Source organism: Cnephaeus nilssonii, assembly GCF_951640355.1.
Source record: "Cnephaeus nilssonii genome assembly, chromosome: 1".
Taxonomy (NCBI): domain Eukaryota; kingdom Metazoa; phylum Chordata; class Mammalia; order Chiroptera; family Vespertilionidae; genus Cnephaeus; species Cnephaeus nilssonii.
The window spans coordinates 64941891-64962752 of NC_137072.1; the positions used below are offsets into that span (position 1 = coordinate 64941891).

General features: G+C 40.6%; 1 protein-coding gene and 1 pseudogene across 7 annotated transcripts in view; one reads left to right on the forward strand and one right to left on the reverse strand.

Annotated features, from left to right (window-relative positions):
• LOC307092965 (non-histone chromosomal protein HMG-17-like) lies at positions 1–338 on the reverse strand (annotated as a pseudogene). The gene has a single exon. The product of its transcript is annotated as a non-histone chromosomal protein HMG-17-like (transcript).
• A 5773-nt stretch (positions 339–6111) lies between these two features.
• Positions 6112–20862, forward strand: part of LIN54 (lin-54 DREAM MuvB core complex component) — a 64289-nt gene continuing 49538 nt past the window's right edge. The window contains exons 1-2 of one of the 6 annotated variants that reach the window (XM_079778010.1): positions 6112–6256; positions 18553–19268. In XM_079778010.1, the coding sequence (XP_079634136.1) occupies positions 18585–19268 (684 nt within the window). In that variant the 5' untranslated portion in view covers positions 6112–6256; positions 18553–18584. Of the gene's footprint in view, positions 6257–6294; positions 7012–8252; positions 8560–18552; positions 19269–20862 lie in introns of those variants that run through there. The other 5 variants (XM_079778013.1, XM_079778009.1, XM_079778012.1 and 2 more) reach the window with 5 other exon arrangements.

The following is a 20862-nucleotide window of genomic DNA, read 5'->3' on the forward strand; positions in this document are numbered from 1 at the left end:
TCACTTGGCCTCTCCAGCTCCTTCAGCTTTCTGTGCCTGGTTTGTCTTGGTATCTCCATTTTCTGCAGGGTTATTCCCATCCTTGCCAGCATCAGCTTTCCTCCTTTTCCCTTTGAGTACCTTTCCTCCCTTCTTTGCAAGGGCTTTTTGAGGCTTGGGCTCTGGCTTTGGAAGAACAGGTTTAGTCAATAACCGGGTGGATCTTCTCTGTGGCTTGTCCTTCACCTTCGCTTTATCTCCTTAGCATCCCCTTCTGCCTTTCCCTTGGGCAAGATGGCAGTTGGGTGGGACGGACAGGCTGGACAAAGGGATGCAGCTTTAGTCAATCCAGGGGACATTCTTGACTCTTCTTCACACTGCTCAGGTTTGTTGTTTCTTCTGAATACATGTAACAACATGAATGAATCTCAAAAACAATACACAGTGAAAGAAACCAGACGTGAAAAAATACATGCCAAAAAAAGTACATGCAGTAATATCTGCTTATGTATAGAGGATGCGGTCCAAGACCCCCAGTGGATGCCTGAAACAAAGTACTGAACCCTATATGTACTTTTTTTTCTTATACATACATACTTATGAAAAAGTTTAATTTATAAATTAGGCACTGTAAGAGATGAACAATTGCTAATAATAAAATATAACATTATACTATAATAAAAGTTATATGAATGTGGTCTCTCTCTTCTCAAAATATGTTATTGTACTGTATTCACCTTTTTACTTAAAGAAGGACTTTACAGCTCCTCTTTGGCAATCTGAGTTGCAAGCATCACTACTCTTGTGCTTTGGGGCCATTGTTAATTAAAATAAGAGTTACTTGAACACAGCACTGTGGTACTATCTCAGTCAATCTGGTAACCCAGACATCTGCTAAATGACTAACGTGTATATACAGCATGGATAAGCTGGATAAGGGATGATTCACATCCGGGACAGGATAGAGCAGATGACAGTACAAGATTTCATCTGATAGTCAGAACGATGTACAATTTATGAATTGTTTATCTCTGGAATCTTTCAGTTGGTATTCTTGAATATACCTATGGTTTGCCATAGCTTGATTGTCTCAAGTTATAATTCTCTGCTATTCCCAAATAAACTCATTTTGCTGGTAAAATGATGGCTATTTTATTTTTAAGATCGATATTATGGTTCCATCTACATGTTCTAAATTACACAAAACTAATCCACAGTGATTGAGAATCAGAAATTGCCTGGGGAGGGGGAAATGGAGAAGGGTGGGAATTTACTGGGAAGAAGTAGGAGGTTATAGAAATGTTCTATATATTGGTAGGAGTGTGAGTTATATGCATGTATGGATTAACCAAAGCTTATCAATTTGTACAATTAAGATCTGTGCATTTCACTGAATGTAAAATCTCCATTTAAAAAGGGAACTTTTGTTGCATAATCTTGTGTGTATGTATTGAGTTTAGTCTTCTGAAGTGCTTTTATTTATGTACTAGAGCCCTAGTGCATGAAAATTCAGTGGGGGGTGTCCCTCAGCCTGGCCTTCCCCCTCTCACAGTCCTGGAGCCCTCAGGGGCAGGAGGCCACCCTGTGGTCAGGGGAAGGTGATGCCCCATCACACCTCTGCTGCTGCCACTGCTGGCAGCGCAAGCCTCTGCTGGCCCTGGTTACTTGAGCCTCGGGCAGCCCTGGGCGGCTGGGGCTGAGGGGACTGGGAGACTCTGAAGGGAGACACGTAGGACTGAGGGGACTGGGTGCTGCCATCTTGTGGCTGTGGGTGCCGCCATCTTTGAGGGCGTGGTAGTCAATTAGCATATTCCCTCCTAATTGGCTGTGGGTGCCGCCATCTTTGTGACGGCGTGAGGGTCAATTAGCATATTCCCTCTTTATTAGATAGGATTTAGATATTCATTTATGGTTTAAGTTGTCTTCTGTAGCAGTTTCAAAGGCTGATGCTTATCCAGCCTCAAAAGAAGAGAAGTTTCAACACAATTGTTCTGCTCCTCCAAAGTGCCATAGGTGTCAGGATGACCAGAAGGTCCTCTTCAGAACAATCCCCAGTCAGGTCCTATCCCTCCTCTTGGAGGTCCACGGATCTTTACAAGCTATACTCTCTCCATTATCCAGTGTGTTCTGATCCTGTTTCCTTTCTACCTCTAGACTCACTATAACCTTAAGCTTCATTCATGCCATCTATTGTCCACTGTGTCTGTCTGCTGGTTCCCACATAGCCATGTTTCAAGTGGGGTCATATAGTTGAATTGGAAGAAGCGAGAAAGGCGAAAGAGATGTGACAACCTGATTCATTTTTGTAGACTATCTGGTACCCAGAACAGTGTGTTTTTTATTTAGTAAGTGCTCAAAAATATTTGTTAAATTGAGTAAAGAACATAGTTGGGTCCATAGGAGACCTAGGAAATTCCAGCATCATTGAATGTTATGTTGTGTCCATCTCCCTTCTCTGGGGGTGGCACTAAAATCAAGGAGTACACAAATCCAAAGATTGATTAGAAACTATTACCAGTAAGTGGAGAAGATAGTCTGAATATGCTACCAACTGTGGCAATAGCCAGAAGCAGATAGTGAAACTTGGATTGTAAAGCAAGAACTCCAAGAGACAGAAAGACAAGTAGGAAGGGTTGGGTTAAGAGACTTAGCAGAAGGACTGTCCTGGATAAAAATTGATGAGACTTGTGGTCCAACAATAGAGACCCTCAGATTCTCTTAATAAAAATAACACCTGGAGAAGTTCTAGCTTCTGCCTTGGTGCAGCAAGCTGGAGAAAACATTACTCTTATCACCACAACATAAGCTCGGTAATCTACAAAATTATCACTTTTACCAAGTCAATCAGAGAGCTGAGATCACAGGGCAACAACTGGCCTGAGATGTAAGGAAAGCCTGATGCTTCTAAACACAGAAGAGATGCAAAACACTGGGTCACCGGTGGCAGCGCATGGGAAGGAAGATGGTGCAGCATTCAAACGGGAAAAAGAATTCTACTACATTTTTAAATAAATTGCTAAAGACTGAGTGTGGGCTGGCATGGGAACCCCATCGGAGTCACAATCATAAGGGGAGTTCATATCCACTCCCAGGCTTTTCTCCAGGGATCTTCACTGGGCACCCAGGACAAAGATTGGGGGCAAAGACTGGGAGGTGGTACAGGCTTAAAGGAGAGGAGTGGCTGCCACTGCAGAAAAAGCAATATGAAGCCCAGAGCCTTCTCCTCTAAGGAACATAAGACTCAAACTGATGGGGGAAGGCAGCAAACCTGTTGTTCCTCAAGGGACAGGTGGGGCCCATTGCCACTGGAGTTATAGGAAAAAAGAGAAAAAAAATCCCCTCTATTCCTGGGAGAGGACTAGAAAAGGTCCTGAGCCTAGACTATTACAGGTCATAATGCTGGGGAGGGTTAGAATCACCAAGACCCAGGGACCCAAAGCCTGTGTAAGTATGAAATTGGAACAGGATGGGAGAGAAGCTGTCTTCCTTACCCTCACCCCCACAATCAGTCTACCAAGCACTAAGTAACAAGAAATTTACTGCTGGGAAAAGGGCATGAACTTGCAGGGGTGGGAAATGTCTGGCCCTGAGGACTGTATAAAGCTCGAAAAATCATTTGGTCTGGCCCTGTCAAGGCAGTAGGGGTGTTTATTAAATATTTGACCAAATATAGCAGGCTAAATATTTTTGTTTGTTTTCTTTTTCCCCCCCTCCTAGCAGGCTAATTTTTAAATTGATAATTTTCTATGGCCTGCAAATCTACACTAATAAAAGAGAAATATGAATTGACCATGCCTCCACGACACCCACCAGCCAATCAGGAGTGAGTATGCAAATTAACCCAACAAAGATGGTGGGTTAATTTGCAAATGCAGTCACAGAGTGAAGACTGAAGACTCTGGCCCGATCAAAGACTGAAGACTGAAGACTGAAGACTGAAGACTGAAGAGGCTTGGCTTCTCCGCTGCGGCCGGAGCGAAGGCCTGAGTCCCGGGTGCTGGAGGAAAACTGGTGCCAGCAGCCAGGGTAAGGAAGGCCTATTGCATGAATCTTCATGCAACGGGCCTCTAGTGATGTTATAAATATCTAAATGGATCTTGGCAGAAAAAAGGTTTCCCACCCCCAGCTTAGAGTGACCCTCTCTGAGTGGCAGGAGCACAGAAGGCCTAAAGCTGGACTTATGACAAATGGACTCATGAACAAAGGAACTTCTAAATAATCTTTTGTTAACTAACCTACTTTAAGAAAAATTTATCAACTATAGTATACTTTGTACTTAGCAGTATGCCTGGCGCATAATAGGTATCCAGTAATACAGTTTGTTTTGTCAGGTCCCTGACTTTAATGTGAATGCTTGTGCCATTTCACTCTATTGTATGAAGCTACTGGTGTTTTCTGATGATTATTTTGATCCAATTAAGAAAATGTGTTCATTTCTCATTTACTAAGAATTTTTAAAATTCAGAAATGGCTGTTGAATATTATACAATGCATCCCTAGAGAATATCATTTGGCTTTTCTCCTTTAATTTGAAAAAGTACCTGAGCTGATTTCTTAATGTTAAACCACCATTCTTGGAATAAACTATACTTTGTAACAGGGGGAATTCTTTTTATTACCACATTACTGGCTTTGTTACCTTAATACTCAATTTTGTCTTTGGAACAAAGTCAGTGGAGAACGTAAGAATCTCCACCCCCCACCCTCCAACCCCCCTTTTTGGGTACTGTTTGCCTTGGATTTTGGTATCAGAGTTATGCTAGCTTTTGTGAAATAAACTGGGAAATTCTCTGCTTTGGGGGAGATTCTTCGTTTCCCTAGAATTCACCTGGGTTTGGTTACCCCGTCTCACTTCCTTCTTCCTTCCAAGAGGTGCCCCACAGTACTACTAATAATTTAACCATGAGGATGTTTTCTCATACTAGCTTTCAAGTCTCCTGGAAAAGGGGGCTCACCTACTGATCCTCAACGAAACCAGTTTTCTCACTGTCTTTGCACAGGCCACAGACCTTACCACTTCCAAGCCTTTGCTAATTTCATGTCACTTGCCTCGCTAAATCCTAACCACTGAATTTGAGGTGGGAGATATAGGGTGGTGTTGATTATGGCAAAATAGAACAAACATCTGAGGCAGAGACTGTGTAGCTGCTTGACACCCTTCTCTTCATTTCACCCTCAGAATCCTGGGAGGCTTTATTTTGTAGATGGGAAAAGAAACTTGGTAAATGTTATACACTAATAAGTGGAGGTGCCAGAATTTAAAACCCGGACTGCTAGATTGCAGTGAATGCAGCTTCTCTCCTCTTCCATTGTTCAGGGGCTACAGTCTCTCCTCTTCCATTGTTCAGGGGCTACAGTCTCTCATGTTGACCTGCATGTCCTCCATGCTCCATTAGCAATTGTAGACTGTACCACACTATTTTACATTACACTCATTTGTAATTTCTATTGTTTCTTCTGAGTAGTTCTTGTCTCACACGGAGCAGTTATTAGCTGAATGACCTCTCAGTGCCTGTTTATCCAACTCCAGATTTAGGCACCTTTTTTTTTTTTTTTTTTTTTTTAACTTTATAATAAAGAGAGTGGGAAAAAATAAAAGGAAAAGGTTTCTAAATACAAAAAATGTTGACTGTGTTAGTCTTAGCTGTATACTGCAAATACTCCCTTTCAAAATAAGTTTAACTCTGCGTGGTCTCCAGGGGCTCTTTGGCTACCCCTACAAAATTAGTGCTTAAATAGCGACAAGAGTTGCCATTAGTGAGTATTGATCACCTTCCCACCAAGAACATCAAGCAGCGGCAGGATGCTGGAAATCGCACCTACAGACAACACGGACTCCCTAACAAGGATGCGAGATGAGGCAGCCCTCCCAGCTCCGGCCGCGATCCCGCTCCACCCCTCCCATCTCTGCCGGATGGAACATTCCGTGCGAAAGCTTTGACAGAGCACCCCCTCGGAGTCACGTGGCGCTGGAGCGTGCTGACGGCGCCTGCGGAATGACGCGGGCTCGGGTTGCCAGGGGGCGGGGCCGGCGCCGCGGAAGGGGCGGGGGAAGAAAGCCTGCGGGGAGGCGGGGCGGGAGGAGTGGAGGGGCGGGCGGAGAGGGGCGCGCGGGCGGGGAGGGCCCAGCGTATTATGGGATGCGGCGGTGGAATGGCGCTGGGCGCGTGATTTTGAACAAACCCGGGTCTGTGTCTCGGAGGCGCCGCCGCCGCCGCGGCAGCTGGGAGCCCAGGGAGCGCGGCGCGAGGAGAAGGCGGCGGCGCCGCCGGCTTTGGTGAGTGTCAGACCCCGGGGTGGGGGCATCTGGGCGGGCGGGCGGGAAGGGGGCGCCGGCCCCCGCTGCGGGTGGTGGCGCGGCCGAAGGGCGCCTGACCGCTCCCTCCGGGAGTCGGGGCTTGGTGGGTTGGTGGCGGAGAGCGGGAACCTGCAGGCTGGGGGTCGCCGTGCCCCACCCCCGGGCCGCAGTGGGCGGGAGGATCCTCCCGGGCTCGGCCCCTTCCCGCCCGCACCCGGGAGGGCGGCTGTCACCCGGCCTCCCGCCCTTCCTGGCGGTCTGGAGGAAGGGCTCCGGCGGCTGTTGACAAGCACACTGCGTGGCCCGGGAAGCCGGCCGTGTCGGCCCCGGCTTTCTGGGAACCGGTTTTGCTGCTGTGTCATTTCGTACCAGCCCCTCCTTTCCCTGCTGCCCGCCGCCCCGTTCTTCCTACGCCCCTTTGTATAGTATCTCCGTGTGTGTCCGTTTTCCTCGCGAAGCCCACCAGCCAAATGTCACAATGTCCCCGCGGTGCACGGGGGAAGGGAGCGGGCCGGGACTTAGCTTGGCCAAGCAACGGTAAACACCAAGCAGGGTGCGGGTGGACGCGGCTGGCGGTGGGGAAATAAAGTTCAAAGATGAAGGCGCTGGGAAGACTGGATACTTTCAAGCCTGTGGCAGGCTGCGTGTAGAGACGGCGATTCGGCTGGGTAGTCAATAACACTGGGTTAAGCCTGAATCTACGGACTTTTATATGGAGTTGTCACTCAAGCAAGGTAAGGAAAGGAAATGGCTTTTTCAACTCCTACCTCGCTCTTCTTAGACTAACTTTTACAAAAGACAGTAGAGGGACCCTATTCGAAACCTTGAAATTCAGTTTGCTCATTTCGGATGGGTCTTGTAGAGCTTATGCTGTATTTGACAGGTATGGAATTCGGCTTTTGAATGGGTGATTAGCATATCTTTCTGAAATTAACAATGGTAGCCAATTTAGGTTTTTTTAAAAAATTCCGGTCTCCTTAGAAGCCTTGCAGCTTATGTTTTCTTGTTATTTCTTTGATGATTAAAAGAAACCTATGTTAGCCCTGACTGGGTAGCTCCGTTGGGTAGAGTGTCGTACTGATGCACCAAGGTTGCGGGTTCGATCCCGGGTTTGGGCACATATGAGAAGCAACCAATGAGTGGAACAACAAACCTCTCTCTCTCTCTTTCAAAAAAAAAAAAAATCTGTGCTCTCTTTTAGTTATTTATTAAGCTGCATGATAAGAGCTGGTGGGGGTAGATAGATAACTCTGGGGTCTTGTTCTAAAGCAAGCTGTGTATTTTCACTGTTCATCCACGAACAAGATCAATACATTTTAAACGTAGTTGCACTTTGGCGTCTTAAGCCAATGACAAACGGGAAGTTACAGTGTTCAAGGACAGAAGTGATCAGATGAAATTAAGTGGAGAGGAAAATAGTTCAGAACTTGGTTTTGACCACAGTATCTGCGTGAGGATCAATGACTGTAATTTACAAATGTGTCAGAGAGGTCAGACGTGCCTTTGGAAATAGCTCCTTCTGTCCAAGCAGTGCCGACTGTGGAGGAAAATGTCGGAGTTGGTGAGTGACATTAAAGGTCTGGATCTTGTTTTTAGTGCCTGGGATGGGCACAGTGAATAAAATACGTGCCGTCACCTCGAGTTGCCTTTTTGAAAGTGAAAGAATTTGGGGTTCTTTATTGTCCTTCTGTCGTCTTCCCCATGGCTTTTGCTCTTCAAAATAAATATATGCCAGACTGGGGACCCCGCAGGTGGCGCGACTTCCTTTGGCGTGGCCGCCGGGCCGCAGGATCACCATTTTTCCTGGTGGGGTGGGAGGTCTCGGCGTGGGCTGTGTGTACCTCCCGGTGCATTTGAAGGCTGGCGGGGCCGGCGGGAGGTTTACCCGGATCCGTGGGTGTGCGCCTCTCGGGAGGGGAGGGCCGGGAGGGGAGGAGGAGGAAGGGGGAGGTTACCGGCGGCGGCGGCGGCGGCCGGGGCTGGGGCTGTCGGGGAAGCTGCTGAGCTGTGATGGTGATGACGAGGTGAAAATGGCGGATCTTTCGAAATACAATCCCGGCCCCTGACATACCAGAGGCGGCGGCGGCGGCGGCGTCGCCACCCGGGCTCCCTCTCCAGCCCCGGTCCCCCGTAGCGCTCCACTTCGGGCGTCCTGGGGAAGCTAGCATCTGGCCAGAGCTGCCGGGCACGGGCAAAACGAGCACCGCCCGGGCTCCGAACTGCCCGGGACCTTCTGGAGCCCCCACCTCGGAGCCGGACGGAGAAGGCGGCTGCCGCTGGAGGTAGGGAAGGGGGTACCCGAGGGCTTCTCTGTCTCGAGATTCTTTATTTTGGGGCTGGGGTGGGGGGATAGAATGGTGTTGTGGATCAAGGAATGACTAGTCCTGAGTGCAGAGAATCAGTAGCCTCGTAATGACATCAACATTATTCTTTGAGTATTAAGAGGGCTCGAGTTTGCTCTGATACCTAAGGCTGCTGCTGAGGCCTAGAGGAGCCGCTAGCACTTATCACGATTTTTCTGATTTAATGTTCAAAATAGCCACTCTGGTGGGTATTGGTTTGATGATGGTCAGCAGTTTATGGGGTTGTATGTTTCTTTAGGGAGGCAGAGCAGTGGCATTTTATTCTGCATGTAAGCTCTTGATTTAGATCATAGTCTATAACTTGTTTGGGTGTGGATGCCCACATTTTTTGAGCATATGGACCAGTTTTGTAAGAATTTAAAATGTTGCCTTTTTCTTTTATGGCTCTGTCATCTGTAGAGTTGACCCCTTTGGCCCTGCCATTGGCAAATAACAATTGAGATACTGTCATGTATGCTTTATAGTTTTTCTTTGTGACTCCCCCCCCCCCCCCCCATCCATTTCGTCAATTCAGAGAGTAAAGTTATGAAAGATTTTGCAGTAGATTTTATAATTCAAGTGAATCACAGCTCTGGGAGCTCTATTTTGGTTCACAAGTTTTGCCTTCATTGTTAAGGAAGTTGTGATAGCTTGATGCATGCATCTGATGTGAGTCATTAAGTTGGTAAAGATGAATTGAGAATTTTTATATTCTTAAATTCTGGACACCTTTGTTTAAAGAGCTGGAGAATTGGACTGATTGACTTTATAACATCCATAATTTAATTTTGTTAGATTATCTAAAGATCCCTGTGTGTTTTAGATTGTGCTGTAGATCCCTAAGGGGTCTGTCTCCTTGTACAGAACAGTAGTGTTACTGAAAAGTTACATATGAGTCAAAATTTTATATGTTAATTTCAAGCCCTGTTTTTTTCCAGCTTTTGTAGTAGAGGATTGGGTCAGTGACATTGAGTATATGAAAGGAAACAGAGGTGAATAATATTTAAGAAATGCCTACTGGTAATTTTATGATTACAGTAATTTTCCTTATCCAAGTTTCCTACAAAGAGATGATGTCATAGTATTTAATAAGTATCATACATATATTTTATTCAGAGGTAAAATATTTTGTGTGTATCTTGGACATTTGGCTTTCGTTCATTAGAAGGCTAAGAAACCAAAAAATTTTTTAGGGGACTGAGAGGTACTCAGAAGATTTATTTAATGAATTTCTAAAAATCATTTGTCTGATGTTCTTATATCCTGTAGGAATTTGATTCTGTGGGTTTTGATTTTTTTCTTGTTATAGATTTTATGTTGCAATTATTTGGTCCATGCCAACCTAGCTGCTAGATTAGTAGTAAGAGTAAGAATATTTATTTATTTATTGTTGTTATTTTTTTAATCCTCACCCGAGGACATTCCCCCTTCTCCCAGTTAATTTCTAGAGAGAATGGAGGAGGAGGGGGGAGAAACATTGATATGAGAGAGACACATCAATTGGTTGACTCCCACTCGCACCACTACTGGGTCTGGGGAACCTGCAACAGAGGTGCATGCCCTTGACCAGGAATTGAACCTGAGACCCTTTGGTCTTCAGGCCAACACTGAGCAAAACCGGCTGGGCAAGACTAAGAATTTTAAAAATAATTAAAGATGGAGATGAAAAATGTCTTTTTCATTGGTTTTCTTATTTTTTTCAATCACAAAGGGCTGTTGTCATTTGTGATTCTCCGTGATTGTCTTTAAAGACCAGTTTTTAGATTGTTGTGGTCATAACAATTGTCTATTAATAATTAGAATTGTGTTAGAAAGAAATACAGGAAAAGTTATGCTACTGGAGATAGTCCAGTGTCTTTATGGGGGGAGAGGAGCATTATACATTTCCATTATTTTTTCCAGATATTAGTATTGGTTATCTGTTATCTATTGTGCTTTACATATTGTGCTAGGGATAGGAGATACCTCAATATCATTGTCTCAGGGAATGGTTAATTTAGGAATCGGAGGTAGGTTGGAAGGGTTGAATAGGGCCTTAATGCATGCAGAAGGCTTTGAAAATTACAGAAATTTTTTAACAGGAGAATGACAGCCACAGAGATCCAGTAGTTTTTATGTGGGATGTGTTATAGATTAGAGGAGATGACGGTAAAGATACATTGTAGGCTAAAAGCTTTGGAGATGTGGAAATTCTTGGTTGTAGTGGGAAGGAGGCATTGTGATAAATGACTAATTCTATAGAGAGACATCAAAGATGAAGGCCTTAAACCCTGCTGTTTGATAGAATATTGAATGCCATAAAAAAGAAATCAGAGGAAGCTAATTTAGATAGAGGAAAATAATTTTCATTTGAATTATAGTGTACCACATAACTGTCTTCACAATTAACCCTGCAAATAAACGAGGCTTAGAAATTATTGCTTAGGTTTATACATTAAACTGCTGAGAGAACCAGGATTTGGAAATGGGTATTTCTGATTTGAATCTCTGTGTTTTCCCCACACTATGTTAGTCTTAAGCATGAAAAGGGGGGAAAATATTGTGAATCCCCAGTGTTGGCCTAAATAATTTTATTTGATTTAAATATTTAATTTTATATGTATATAGATGTAAATTCTTTAGGCTTACTGCTTGTATGCAAGTAACAAAAGTAAATTTATAAATGAAATATAAAACAAATTAAATGTAGGGTGATAGATGATGTTGTTTTGCTGAAACAAAATCTTTCTTTGCATAGGAATATACTATTTATTGTCTGCCTTGGTAAGATGTGGAGTTTTCTATATACTATATATCCTATTATAACCTAATTTCTATACCACTTTTCTGTATTTGAATGCTCATGGGTTAGGTGGTTTGGCTTTCACTTGGCGTAAATATATCATTTATCTTGTAAGACTGTTCGGTGTCTTTTTCTTTAGCTCACCCTAATTCTAGTACCATTGGTTGTGGATGTGAGATTGTTATCCAGGTGATCCAGAATATATTTTTTAAAAGTATCAAAATGAAAATATAAACTTTAAAAATCTTCATTAGGATTCATGGCTTATAGTCTGCTACTCCCAATTAAGTTTAAGAAATATTGTTGTATATCTAGTTTTTGAGTGTTGATGTTTACTTTTAGAAATGAAAGCTACAATTCAAATTTTATAATGAATCAGTGCTGATGGTAATCTCTAATTACAAAAGTATAATTATTAAACATGTAGATATTTCTGTCTAAACATCTGCAAATTACTCGCTCATCTGTAATACGCTGATAGGTTATCACTTCAGATTATTATGTGCAAGAATGAAACAGTTGTTCACCCAGGTTGTCCTCCACCTATAATTAAGAAAAGAACAGGTTTCAACATTGGTAATATTCTATATAAAACTCTTAAAAAATATAAAAACATAGAACATTTGTCATTTCTATCTAACGTTATTTTTCTTTTTAATATATTTTATTGATTTTTTACAGAGAGGAAGGGAGAGGGATAGAGAGCCAGAAACATCGATGAGAGAGAAACATCGACCAGCTGCCTCCTGCACACCCCCCACCGGGGATGTACCCGCAACCAATGTACATGCCCTTGACCAGAATCGAACCTGGAACCCCTCAGTCCGCAGACCGACGCTCTATCCACTGAGCCAAACCGGCTTCGGCTCTATCTAACGTTATTTTTCATTTTATATTTAATTTATTTGTTTTCATTGTCATTATTCTAAGTCAGACCTCCATTTATCTCTGTCTTGAACTAATTATTGTAATTGCCTTCTAACTGGTCTCCCTGCATCCAGCCCAATAAAATACTGAGATAAAGTTAGTCCTCCCAAAGTACAACTATGATCATGCTGTTCTTCTATTGATTTCTAAACTCTGTCAGGGCAAGGTCTTTGGTAAATTTCCCATAATGCCCTCCACAGTGTTGGGAAGCAATTAGTATTTGTTAATTAAATGACTGATAAAAATCACAAGCTAGTTAAAAGCTAAGAAAACCTGGTAGATTTTCAGATGGAATATAACTGCAGAGAATACTGGTTAAAAGCTAAATCTGAGTAATTAGAAACTTATTTGTAAAGGAGTTTCTCAGTTATGACAATATGTTTATTAAGTGTTGTAAAGACTCAGCATTAGATAAACCTGTGTTATTCAAATAGACAAATCAAAGTTATCTTTCAGAGCCTAATGTAAATAATGCTAGAGTTTTAGATAATATCCCTTCTCCATGATTAATTTATTCATCCTTCAGATTTGTATTGAGAAGTTATCATTTGCCAGCTCTGTTCTGGGCACTGGGGGAAGGGGATACAGTCGTGATAAAGACAGACAAGTCCCTGTCCTCATGGAGCTTGCATTCTAAAAATGGGGGAGGAAGAATCAGACTGTAAACAAAGCTACTTTCGGATTGTGATAGGTGCTATGATGGAAATACCCAAGTAAGGCTATGGAATGCCTTAGGGCAGTGGATATGAGAGTGGTGGAACTAATTTAGATAGATTTTTAAAACGTAATACAAGTTAGACAAATTTATAAATCATTACATTCTGAAATGAGTCAATCTTTAAGTCTCATTAGGCTTAAATTATTCAACCATGTTCAACTGTGAGGGGGCAACTTCAGTGTACTGACTTTCAAATTGTACTTTGCCTTTAGAACTTCATGAGCAAAAATATTGGAGGCATGGGGAATGCATTGTATATTCTCCATTCTTTTCCTACCATACCTTCACAAATAAGCCCTTGTACAGCCAAAGTGAATCAGAGCTCCTCAGTCCAGTTGGCTTGTGATGATATTCTTTTTTTCTTGGAGTGGTCCTCTACACAGTGATGATGAGGTTGCATGTCCTATTGCATATCTTCCATTCCTAAGGGATAAAATTAGAGTGATGATTCATGTAACTAGATGGCCATACCCTTTCCTGCCATGCCCACAAGCTCCTTTTGAGAGTTCTTTTAGCATAAGCTGCTCGGCCTGTGACCCTGAAACAGATATGGATGTCTAAATCATAAAGCAGTTATCATAGTCTGCTCAGTGGCTATGAGGTGGCTAGGACTCTGCACAGCCCCATTCTACATAGAGACTGGCTAAACCAATCAGACCTTTTCTTGTTGGAAGTTTGAACTTTATTCCTAGTTGAAAAGGAGACTTCTAGCCCTGTAACTCCTAGTTTCTTTTAATAGGACAAGTAAAAAAACTTGTTCTTCCTAATGACAGAGATTCATAGTATACAAAGTAAAAATGCACAGAATAGAAGTAGACAAATCCACAATCGTATTTGGGGATTTCAACAGCCTTTCTCAGTAATTGGCAGAAGAGGAAAAACTAGAAGATCTGAACAACACTATGAACCAACTTGACCTAATTGACATTTATAGAACACGATCCTCAGTAACTACAGAACACACATTCTTTTCAGATGTACATGCAGTGTTCACCAACATAGACCATATACTGAGCCATAAAACATCTCTAATTTCAAATGATGGAAATGTTATAGAGTATTACATTCTCTGACAATAATAGGAGTAAGTTAGAAATCAATAATATGATAGCAAATCAACAAATATTTGGAAATTAAATAGTACTTTTTTTTTTTTTTTTACTTCAGAGAGGAAGGGAGAGGGAGAGAGAGAGAGAGAGATAGAAACATCGATGAGAGAGAATCATTGATTGGCTTCCTCCTGTACACCCGCTACTGGGGATTGAGCCTGCAATCCAGGCATGTGCCCTTGACCATAATCGAACCCAGGACCCTTCAGTCCGCAGGCCGATGCTCTATCCACTGAGCCAAACCGGCTAAGGCTAAATAGCACACTTTTTTTATTTTCCCACTGTTAAAGATGAAATCATAGGAATATTAGAAAACATTTGAAGTGAATGATAATAAAAACATTAAACTATTAGCAGCTAAAGAAGCATTGGGGGAAAATTTTAATGTTAAGTGCTTATTTGAAAAGATCAGTAAATTGCTAAATCTCCAGCCAGACTGATAAAACACACACACACACACACACACACACACACACACACACAAAAAAAAACAAATTGCCAAAGTGTGGAGTGGAGAGTTGACATTTTTCAACAAACATTAAAATAAAATAATGTTATGTATACATTTATGCTAATAAGTTCAACAACTTAGAGGAAATGAAAAATTTACTTGAAGGACACAAACTTTCAAACATCAGAAGTTACTCCAGAAGAAAGAGAGAACTTGAATAACCTTACACCTATTGAAGAAATTGAATTTATAGTTAAAAACCTTCCCACAAAGAAAAATTTATGTCTAGATAGCTTTATTGGTGAGTTTTAGCACATTTCAGGAAGACTTTTTCTGAAAATTGAAGAGGAGAGAACATGTCCTAACTCATTTTATTAGGGTAGCATTATCCCCAGACAGCCACTACAAGAAAAAAACTTACCAATATCCCTCACGAGTGAAGACAGAAATGGTTAACAAAATATTAGCAAATAGAAGTCAGGATTATCCTCAGATGGGATACAAGACCCCTGACAGCACCGCATCTTCACGTCTGCTCTGTGGCACTTGGGCAGTGAAGGAACTGATACTCACATGGTGCTCATGTTCCTTACTGTGCTGTGAGTAGTAAGTCCTGCGTCTCTGACCTAAGGACTACTGTGTGGTCTGCCAGTATCCAAGAACAGTAATGGGCTACTTTGGTAGCTTACTTGGAGGGTCAAAAATCTCAAATTCTTCACAGTTCTTGACAGTTTTGATCTTGAGGATGAAGTGCTGACAGACATGGCTTTCTGAAAGAGAAAAGATGAGAGCTGTGTGGGCTGGGTTAGAGGATAGGACAAGACTCTGGGTGTTGAATATTTTTACCCAAGTGGTGGGCAAGGGTGACAGGGGCAGGGAGGAATAAGAGTCCTCCAGTGTTCTCCCTCTTAATGAACATTTAGGGGCTGAGCTGAGAGATAGCCCTAATGATGCTTTGGTTGTTGTATACTCATCTCCATGGCTTCAGTTGAAAGACAGTGTGGCTGCAGCAGCTGAATTGAGTCCCCAAAGGTGAGAAAATTGTGTGGGAAATGAGGATATAGAGCTTTGGGTGGGTTGAAAATATTAAGAGTTTGTTTAGTTGAGCTGCAAATGTGGGTGCTTGAAACTTTTAAAGTAAATGCACTATCAGAGCACTATCTCCCCTCATGGCCTGACCTTCTCTCTTTCTACACCTGGAGTTCAGGTGCTTTAAGAAGAAAGATGAATAGGGGCTGGGTTGAGGTCTCCCAGTTCTTAAAGGGGAATCAAAGGCCAAACCCACATGTCTAAATATGCTGGAGGAATTTTAGGCAGAGAGAGTTAAACTTTTATGGCTCTATCGGATATTGGCACTCAAGTCATCATCCTACCTTATTCTGTGGGAGGATAGGGTGTTCAGATGCAACTGATGGGGTTTGGGCAAGGTTTGCAGTAGGAGAGGAAAGGCAATGTGACATTTTCGGGGGTGGGGGCTTTGTTGCATACTGTTGTGGTTTCCATTGCTAAGATATAATTGGTATTGATTTTATTTATGTATTTAAAAATGTATTTTTATTTATTTCAGAGAGAAAGAGAGAGAGAGAGAGAAACATCAATGAGAGAGAATCATTGATTGGTTGCCTCCTGCACAGCCCCACATTGAGCCAGGAACTGTGACCTCCTGGTTCATAGGTCGACGATTAACCACTGAACCATGCCAGCCAGGCTTACATGCCTGTATTGTAAATGCCCATAAGTGCCAGAGTGGATTCTCTTGATCAGGAAGAGCCATATGTAGAGAAGTGCTAGTACTTTGGAGTCCCAAAACCCTAGTGATTCTTTTGAGCTACAAGTTATTGTGACTGATGATTTTACAGTATATATAAAGAACTCATCAAACTAAAAAAGAAGCCTAAAAAACAATAGTATTTTAAGAATGGCAAAAGATTTTAACAGGCAATTTTCAAAAGAAAATATACCAATTGGCAATACGCATATGAAAAGATGCTCAACATCATTAGTCATCTCGGAATTAAATTAAAACCACAATGAAATATCACTTCATACCGACTAGAATGGCTAACATTATAAAGACTGACTACCAATTGTTGGTGACGATGTGGAACAGCTGGAACTTGTACATTTCCAGTGGGTGTATAAAATGGTACAACCAAGTTGGAAAATTGGCAGTTTCATGCAAAGTTTAAAATAAACTTACCTTATGATCTGGCAAGTTAATTTCTAGGTATTATTCAAAATAAAAGAAAATATGCATACATAAAAAATTTGAACTTGAGTGTTCATAGCAGAATTATTCATAAGAGTCTCAAACTGGAAACAATCCAAATGTCCATCACTTTGTGAATGGATAAACAAATCATGGTAGATTCTTACAAGGGAATATTATTCAACAGTAAAAATGGACAGAACAAAGTGCAAGAGTAAAGATAAATCCCAACATGCTAAGAGGGAAGAGCTCATACCATATGATTTCCTTTATGTCATGAGTATATAACATGTGATTCCATTTATGTGCACTTTTAGAATGGGCAAAAAAGCAGAACTAATCTATAGTGGCAGAATAGATCAATGATTGTATAGGGTGAGATTGACTGTAAAGGAGTAGACTTATTTTTTGTCCATTTAAAAATACCAGTGGTAAAACTTTAAGGCAATATAATTTTGTGATTAAAATTATGAACTTTGTTATCATAAAACATATCCTGAGTTTGAGTCCTGGCTCTTCCATTTATGTGACTTTGGACAAATTATTTAAGTTTCTTCATCTGCAAAATGGGGCTGGTAATGTTACCATCTCAGAGTTGTTATGAGGGTAAATTAAATTGCCCTCATAACTGTTTGATAGTAAGTGCTCAATAATGATGACTAATTTGGGCAGTATTAATATTTGTCAGTGTTAATAATTATAATTTGTAACTCATGCCTGTTACTCTTAATCTTGGAATGGGTATTGCATTTTTATATTTTAAAAAAAGGAAGAAGAATTATTGATTAGGTTCCTATGAATCTTTGATATTTACAGGCAAATAACTTATTGCTATTTAGTCAGTCATAAACATAATGTACTTTCTTTAATAAGTGAAGATAACTGATTCTTTTATTGGGAGTTCTGCACTACCTTTGACTAAAAGCGTAACAGTTCTCATTTGTTCATAACCTGCTTTATTATTATTATTAACATTTTTTTCTTTAGGGGGACTGCTTTATTATTATTATTAACATTTTTTTCTTTAGGGGGACTGATGCCATTTTTGATATTTTAAATGGCTGAGGAGGATTTGAGAATCTTTTTTCCAAATAAGGTTTTCTTTGGTATGAAGCTAATTGATCAAACTTGGGCCAAATAAGCCTTTTGATCTTCAGTTGCTGAGATGGATTACTCTAAAAACTCTTTTAACATTAATTTGAGTATTTAATGGATTTTTAGAAATGGTATAAATGCCATCATTTTAGGATCTAGCTCACTGGAGATTTGAAGATATTTTTCCAATATCTGTTTACATTTTAAAATCTTTATTTCTTTGTGTGCTTCAGCAGTTTTTAAGTCTGACAATAGGAAAAAAAAATGGGAAGAAATAAGATGATCATCAGACATGTCAAAGATTTAAAAGTTTTATGAGTGGGCATTGGAAAGGAGTTTCCTATAATTATGTGACTTAGTGTTGCCTGAATGCAGTATACTTTTGAATTGCGACATGGTGAATGAGAATGTTGGCTTCTAGTTTTGTGTCTCATATGACTTATATTTCAGATATTTGAAAGTTGAGGATATGTTAAAATGGTTTAACTCACATCCACATAAGGAATATTCTTTATTCAATTATACATTAATAAAAAATGTCATTTAAAATTTTGTTATTTGTATTTTTCTCAAATATTTTTGTTCTTCTCTTAAAACTATTTTGAACCCTAGTAATTTTTTATTTTTCAACTTTTATTGCAGTGCCTGATCAACTTTCTAGCAGGAGAACGATCATGGAGGTGGTGCCAGCTGAGGTGAATAGCTTGCTTCCAGAGGAGATAATGGACACTGGTATAACTTTAGTGGATGATGATAGTATTGAGGCTGTTATTGTTTCATCCCCAATTCCCATGGAGACAGAACTGGAAGAAATTGTCAACATAAATTCTACTGGTGACTCTACAGCCACGCCCATTTCCACGGAACCAATCACAGTGTACAGTAACCACACTAACCAAGTTGCAGTGAATACCACAATTACTAAAGCAGATTCTAATACCACAGTGAAACCAGCTTTTCCAAGTGGCCTTCAAAAACTTGGTGCTCAGACTCCTGTGACTATATCTGCCAATCAGATTATTTTAAACAAAGTATCACAGACATCTGATCTTAAACTTGGCAATCAGACCCTTAAACCAGATGGACAGAAGTTAATTTTAACAACTTTGGGCAAGTCTGGTTCACCAATTGTTTTAGCACTACCCCATAGCCAACTACCCCAGGCTCAGAAAGTTACAACTCAGGCCCAGTCAGGAGATGCTAAGTTACCACCGCAGCAAATTAAAGTAGTTACCATTGGAGGGAGGCCAGAGGTGAAACCTGTCATTGGTGTCTCAGCATTGACCCCAGGAAATCAACTGATTAATACTACAACTCAGCCCTCTGTGTTACAGACCCAACAGTTAAAAACAGTACAGGTAAAAAAGGGGGCTTATGAATTAAAATGCATGTTAAAAATTAAGTTGATTGGTAGTTGTGTTTGTAGGGTAATTAAATGCTTAGCTGTTACTGAATTCTTTTGAATGTTGTGTTTGGTAATTGTGTGTGGGTATTGTGTTTTTTTCTAGTAAAGTTTGATATGTCTAATCCTTTGGATATTTTTGCTAGAGAACTTAGAGCAAACTTAATTTTGTTTAAATTCCAGATGAGTGTATTTATAGCTTTTTACTCATTTTTAAATGCATTTATTCTTTGTAATAGTTTGATTGCAAGGATGTTCTGCTAGTATAAAGATGCCACAATTGCTGATGGGCTGTCAAAAAATCATTCAGATATGATTTTTTCAGTTAACAGATGGTCAAAGTCTAGGAAAACTTGCTGCTCTAAGAAACCCTTGGAGCCAGAAATAGTACATACTAGCCAGTGTGTGCCTTTCTTTGGTATTTACTGTCCATTTTCATCACTCATGTTTACATTTTGGAAAAGGTGCCATGTGATGGAAGGTAACACATAGGCTTTAGAGTTGGACCAACTAGATTTGAGTCGCCTCTCAGCTACCCTAACATCTGTGGAACTTTGGATAAGTTACTTATCGTCTCTGAGTTTTTTACTTTAGCTGAAAGATGGTTATTTGAGCATGATGAAAGTACTTGTAGTTCTCAAAACTTTGAGGATCCTTCAAAATGGTACCTATTATCCGTAGGAAAAGGACCTTAACAGAGAAGGTTAACAGCACATTGTTAAATGGCTTCCCATTTTTCCTGCCCAAGTAGGCCTTTTTTTGGTCACCACTACTCTTAGAAATGCAATGATCCACTTAAGACCAGGGAACACAAATACATTCCCTGTTTGAAAGAATTGCCTTTTACAAAAAAGAAGGCAGGAGTTGGAGAACTAAAGCAGGTGTGTAAAGAAATAGGAAGGTTTGGGGAACTATCTACTCTCAGCTGATATTAGAAATAATGTTTGGTTATTATGTCATGGGCTTTTTATTTAAGAACTTTGTAAGATTTCTCAAACCTTGTAATTTGCCCATGTCCCTTCTAGCACTTTTGAATATTGTGTTCTTTTCTTTTTTGTTCATTGTCATCTCACTTATCTCTGACTTCCTTTTACTTATTTTGATGAAGGTCTCTTGAATGAATTATTACCATCTATCATCTTGTCCTCAACTTTTTAAAAAATCAGTTTTGAAACTTGTTTTTTATTGGGGATATGGCTCATAATCATTTCACAAGAAACTGATAATGTAAAGGAGAATGTCATTTTTTTTCATTTATAAGAGCAATGTATACATACTGTTTTAATGAGCAATTTACTTGTATCCACTAGTTTTTTACTATAATCACCTAAGTACTGACAATAAAAACAAAGACTGGGAACTAATTTTTACAACTTCTTTTATTGTTGTTACTTTTATAAACCATGATTCTGTTTATGAAAAAGAACTTTGGTTTAAAAAAACACACACCACAATAACAAAAACAAAAGAAACCCTGTTTAGGATATTACTCTACTTGTCCAGTTATTTTTAGGCAACCCAAGTCCTTCTAACTCAAAAGTAACCTACAA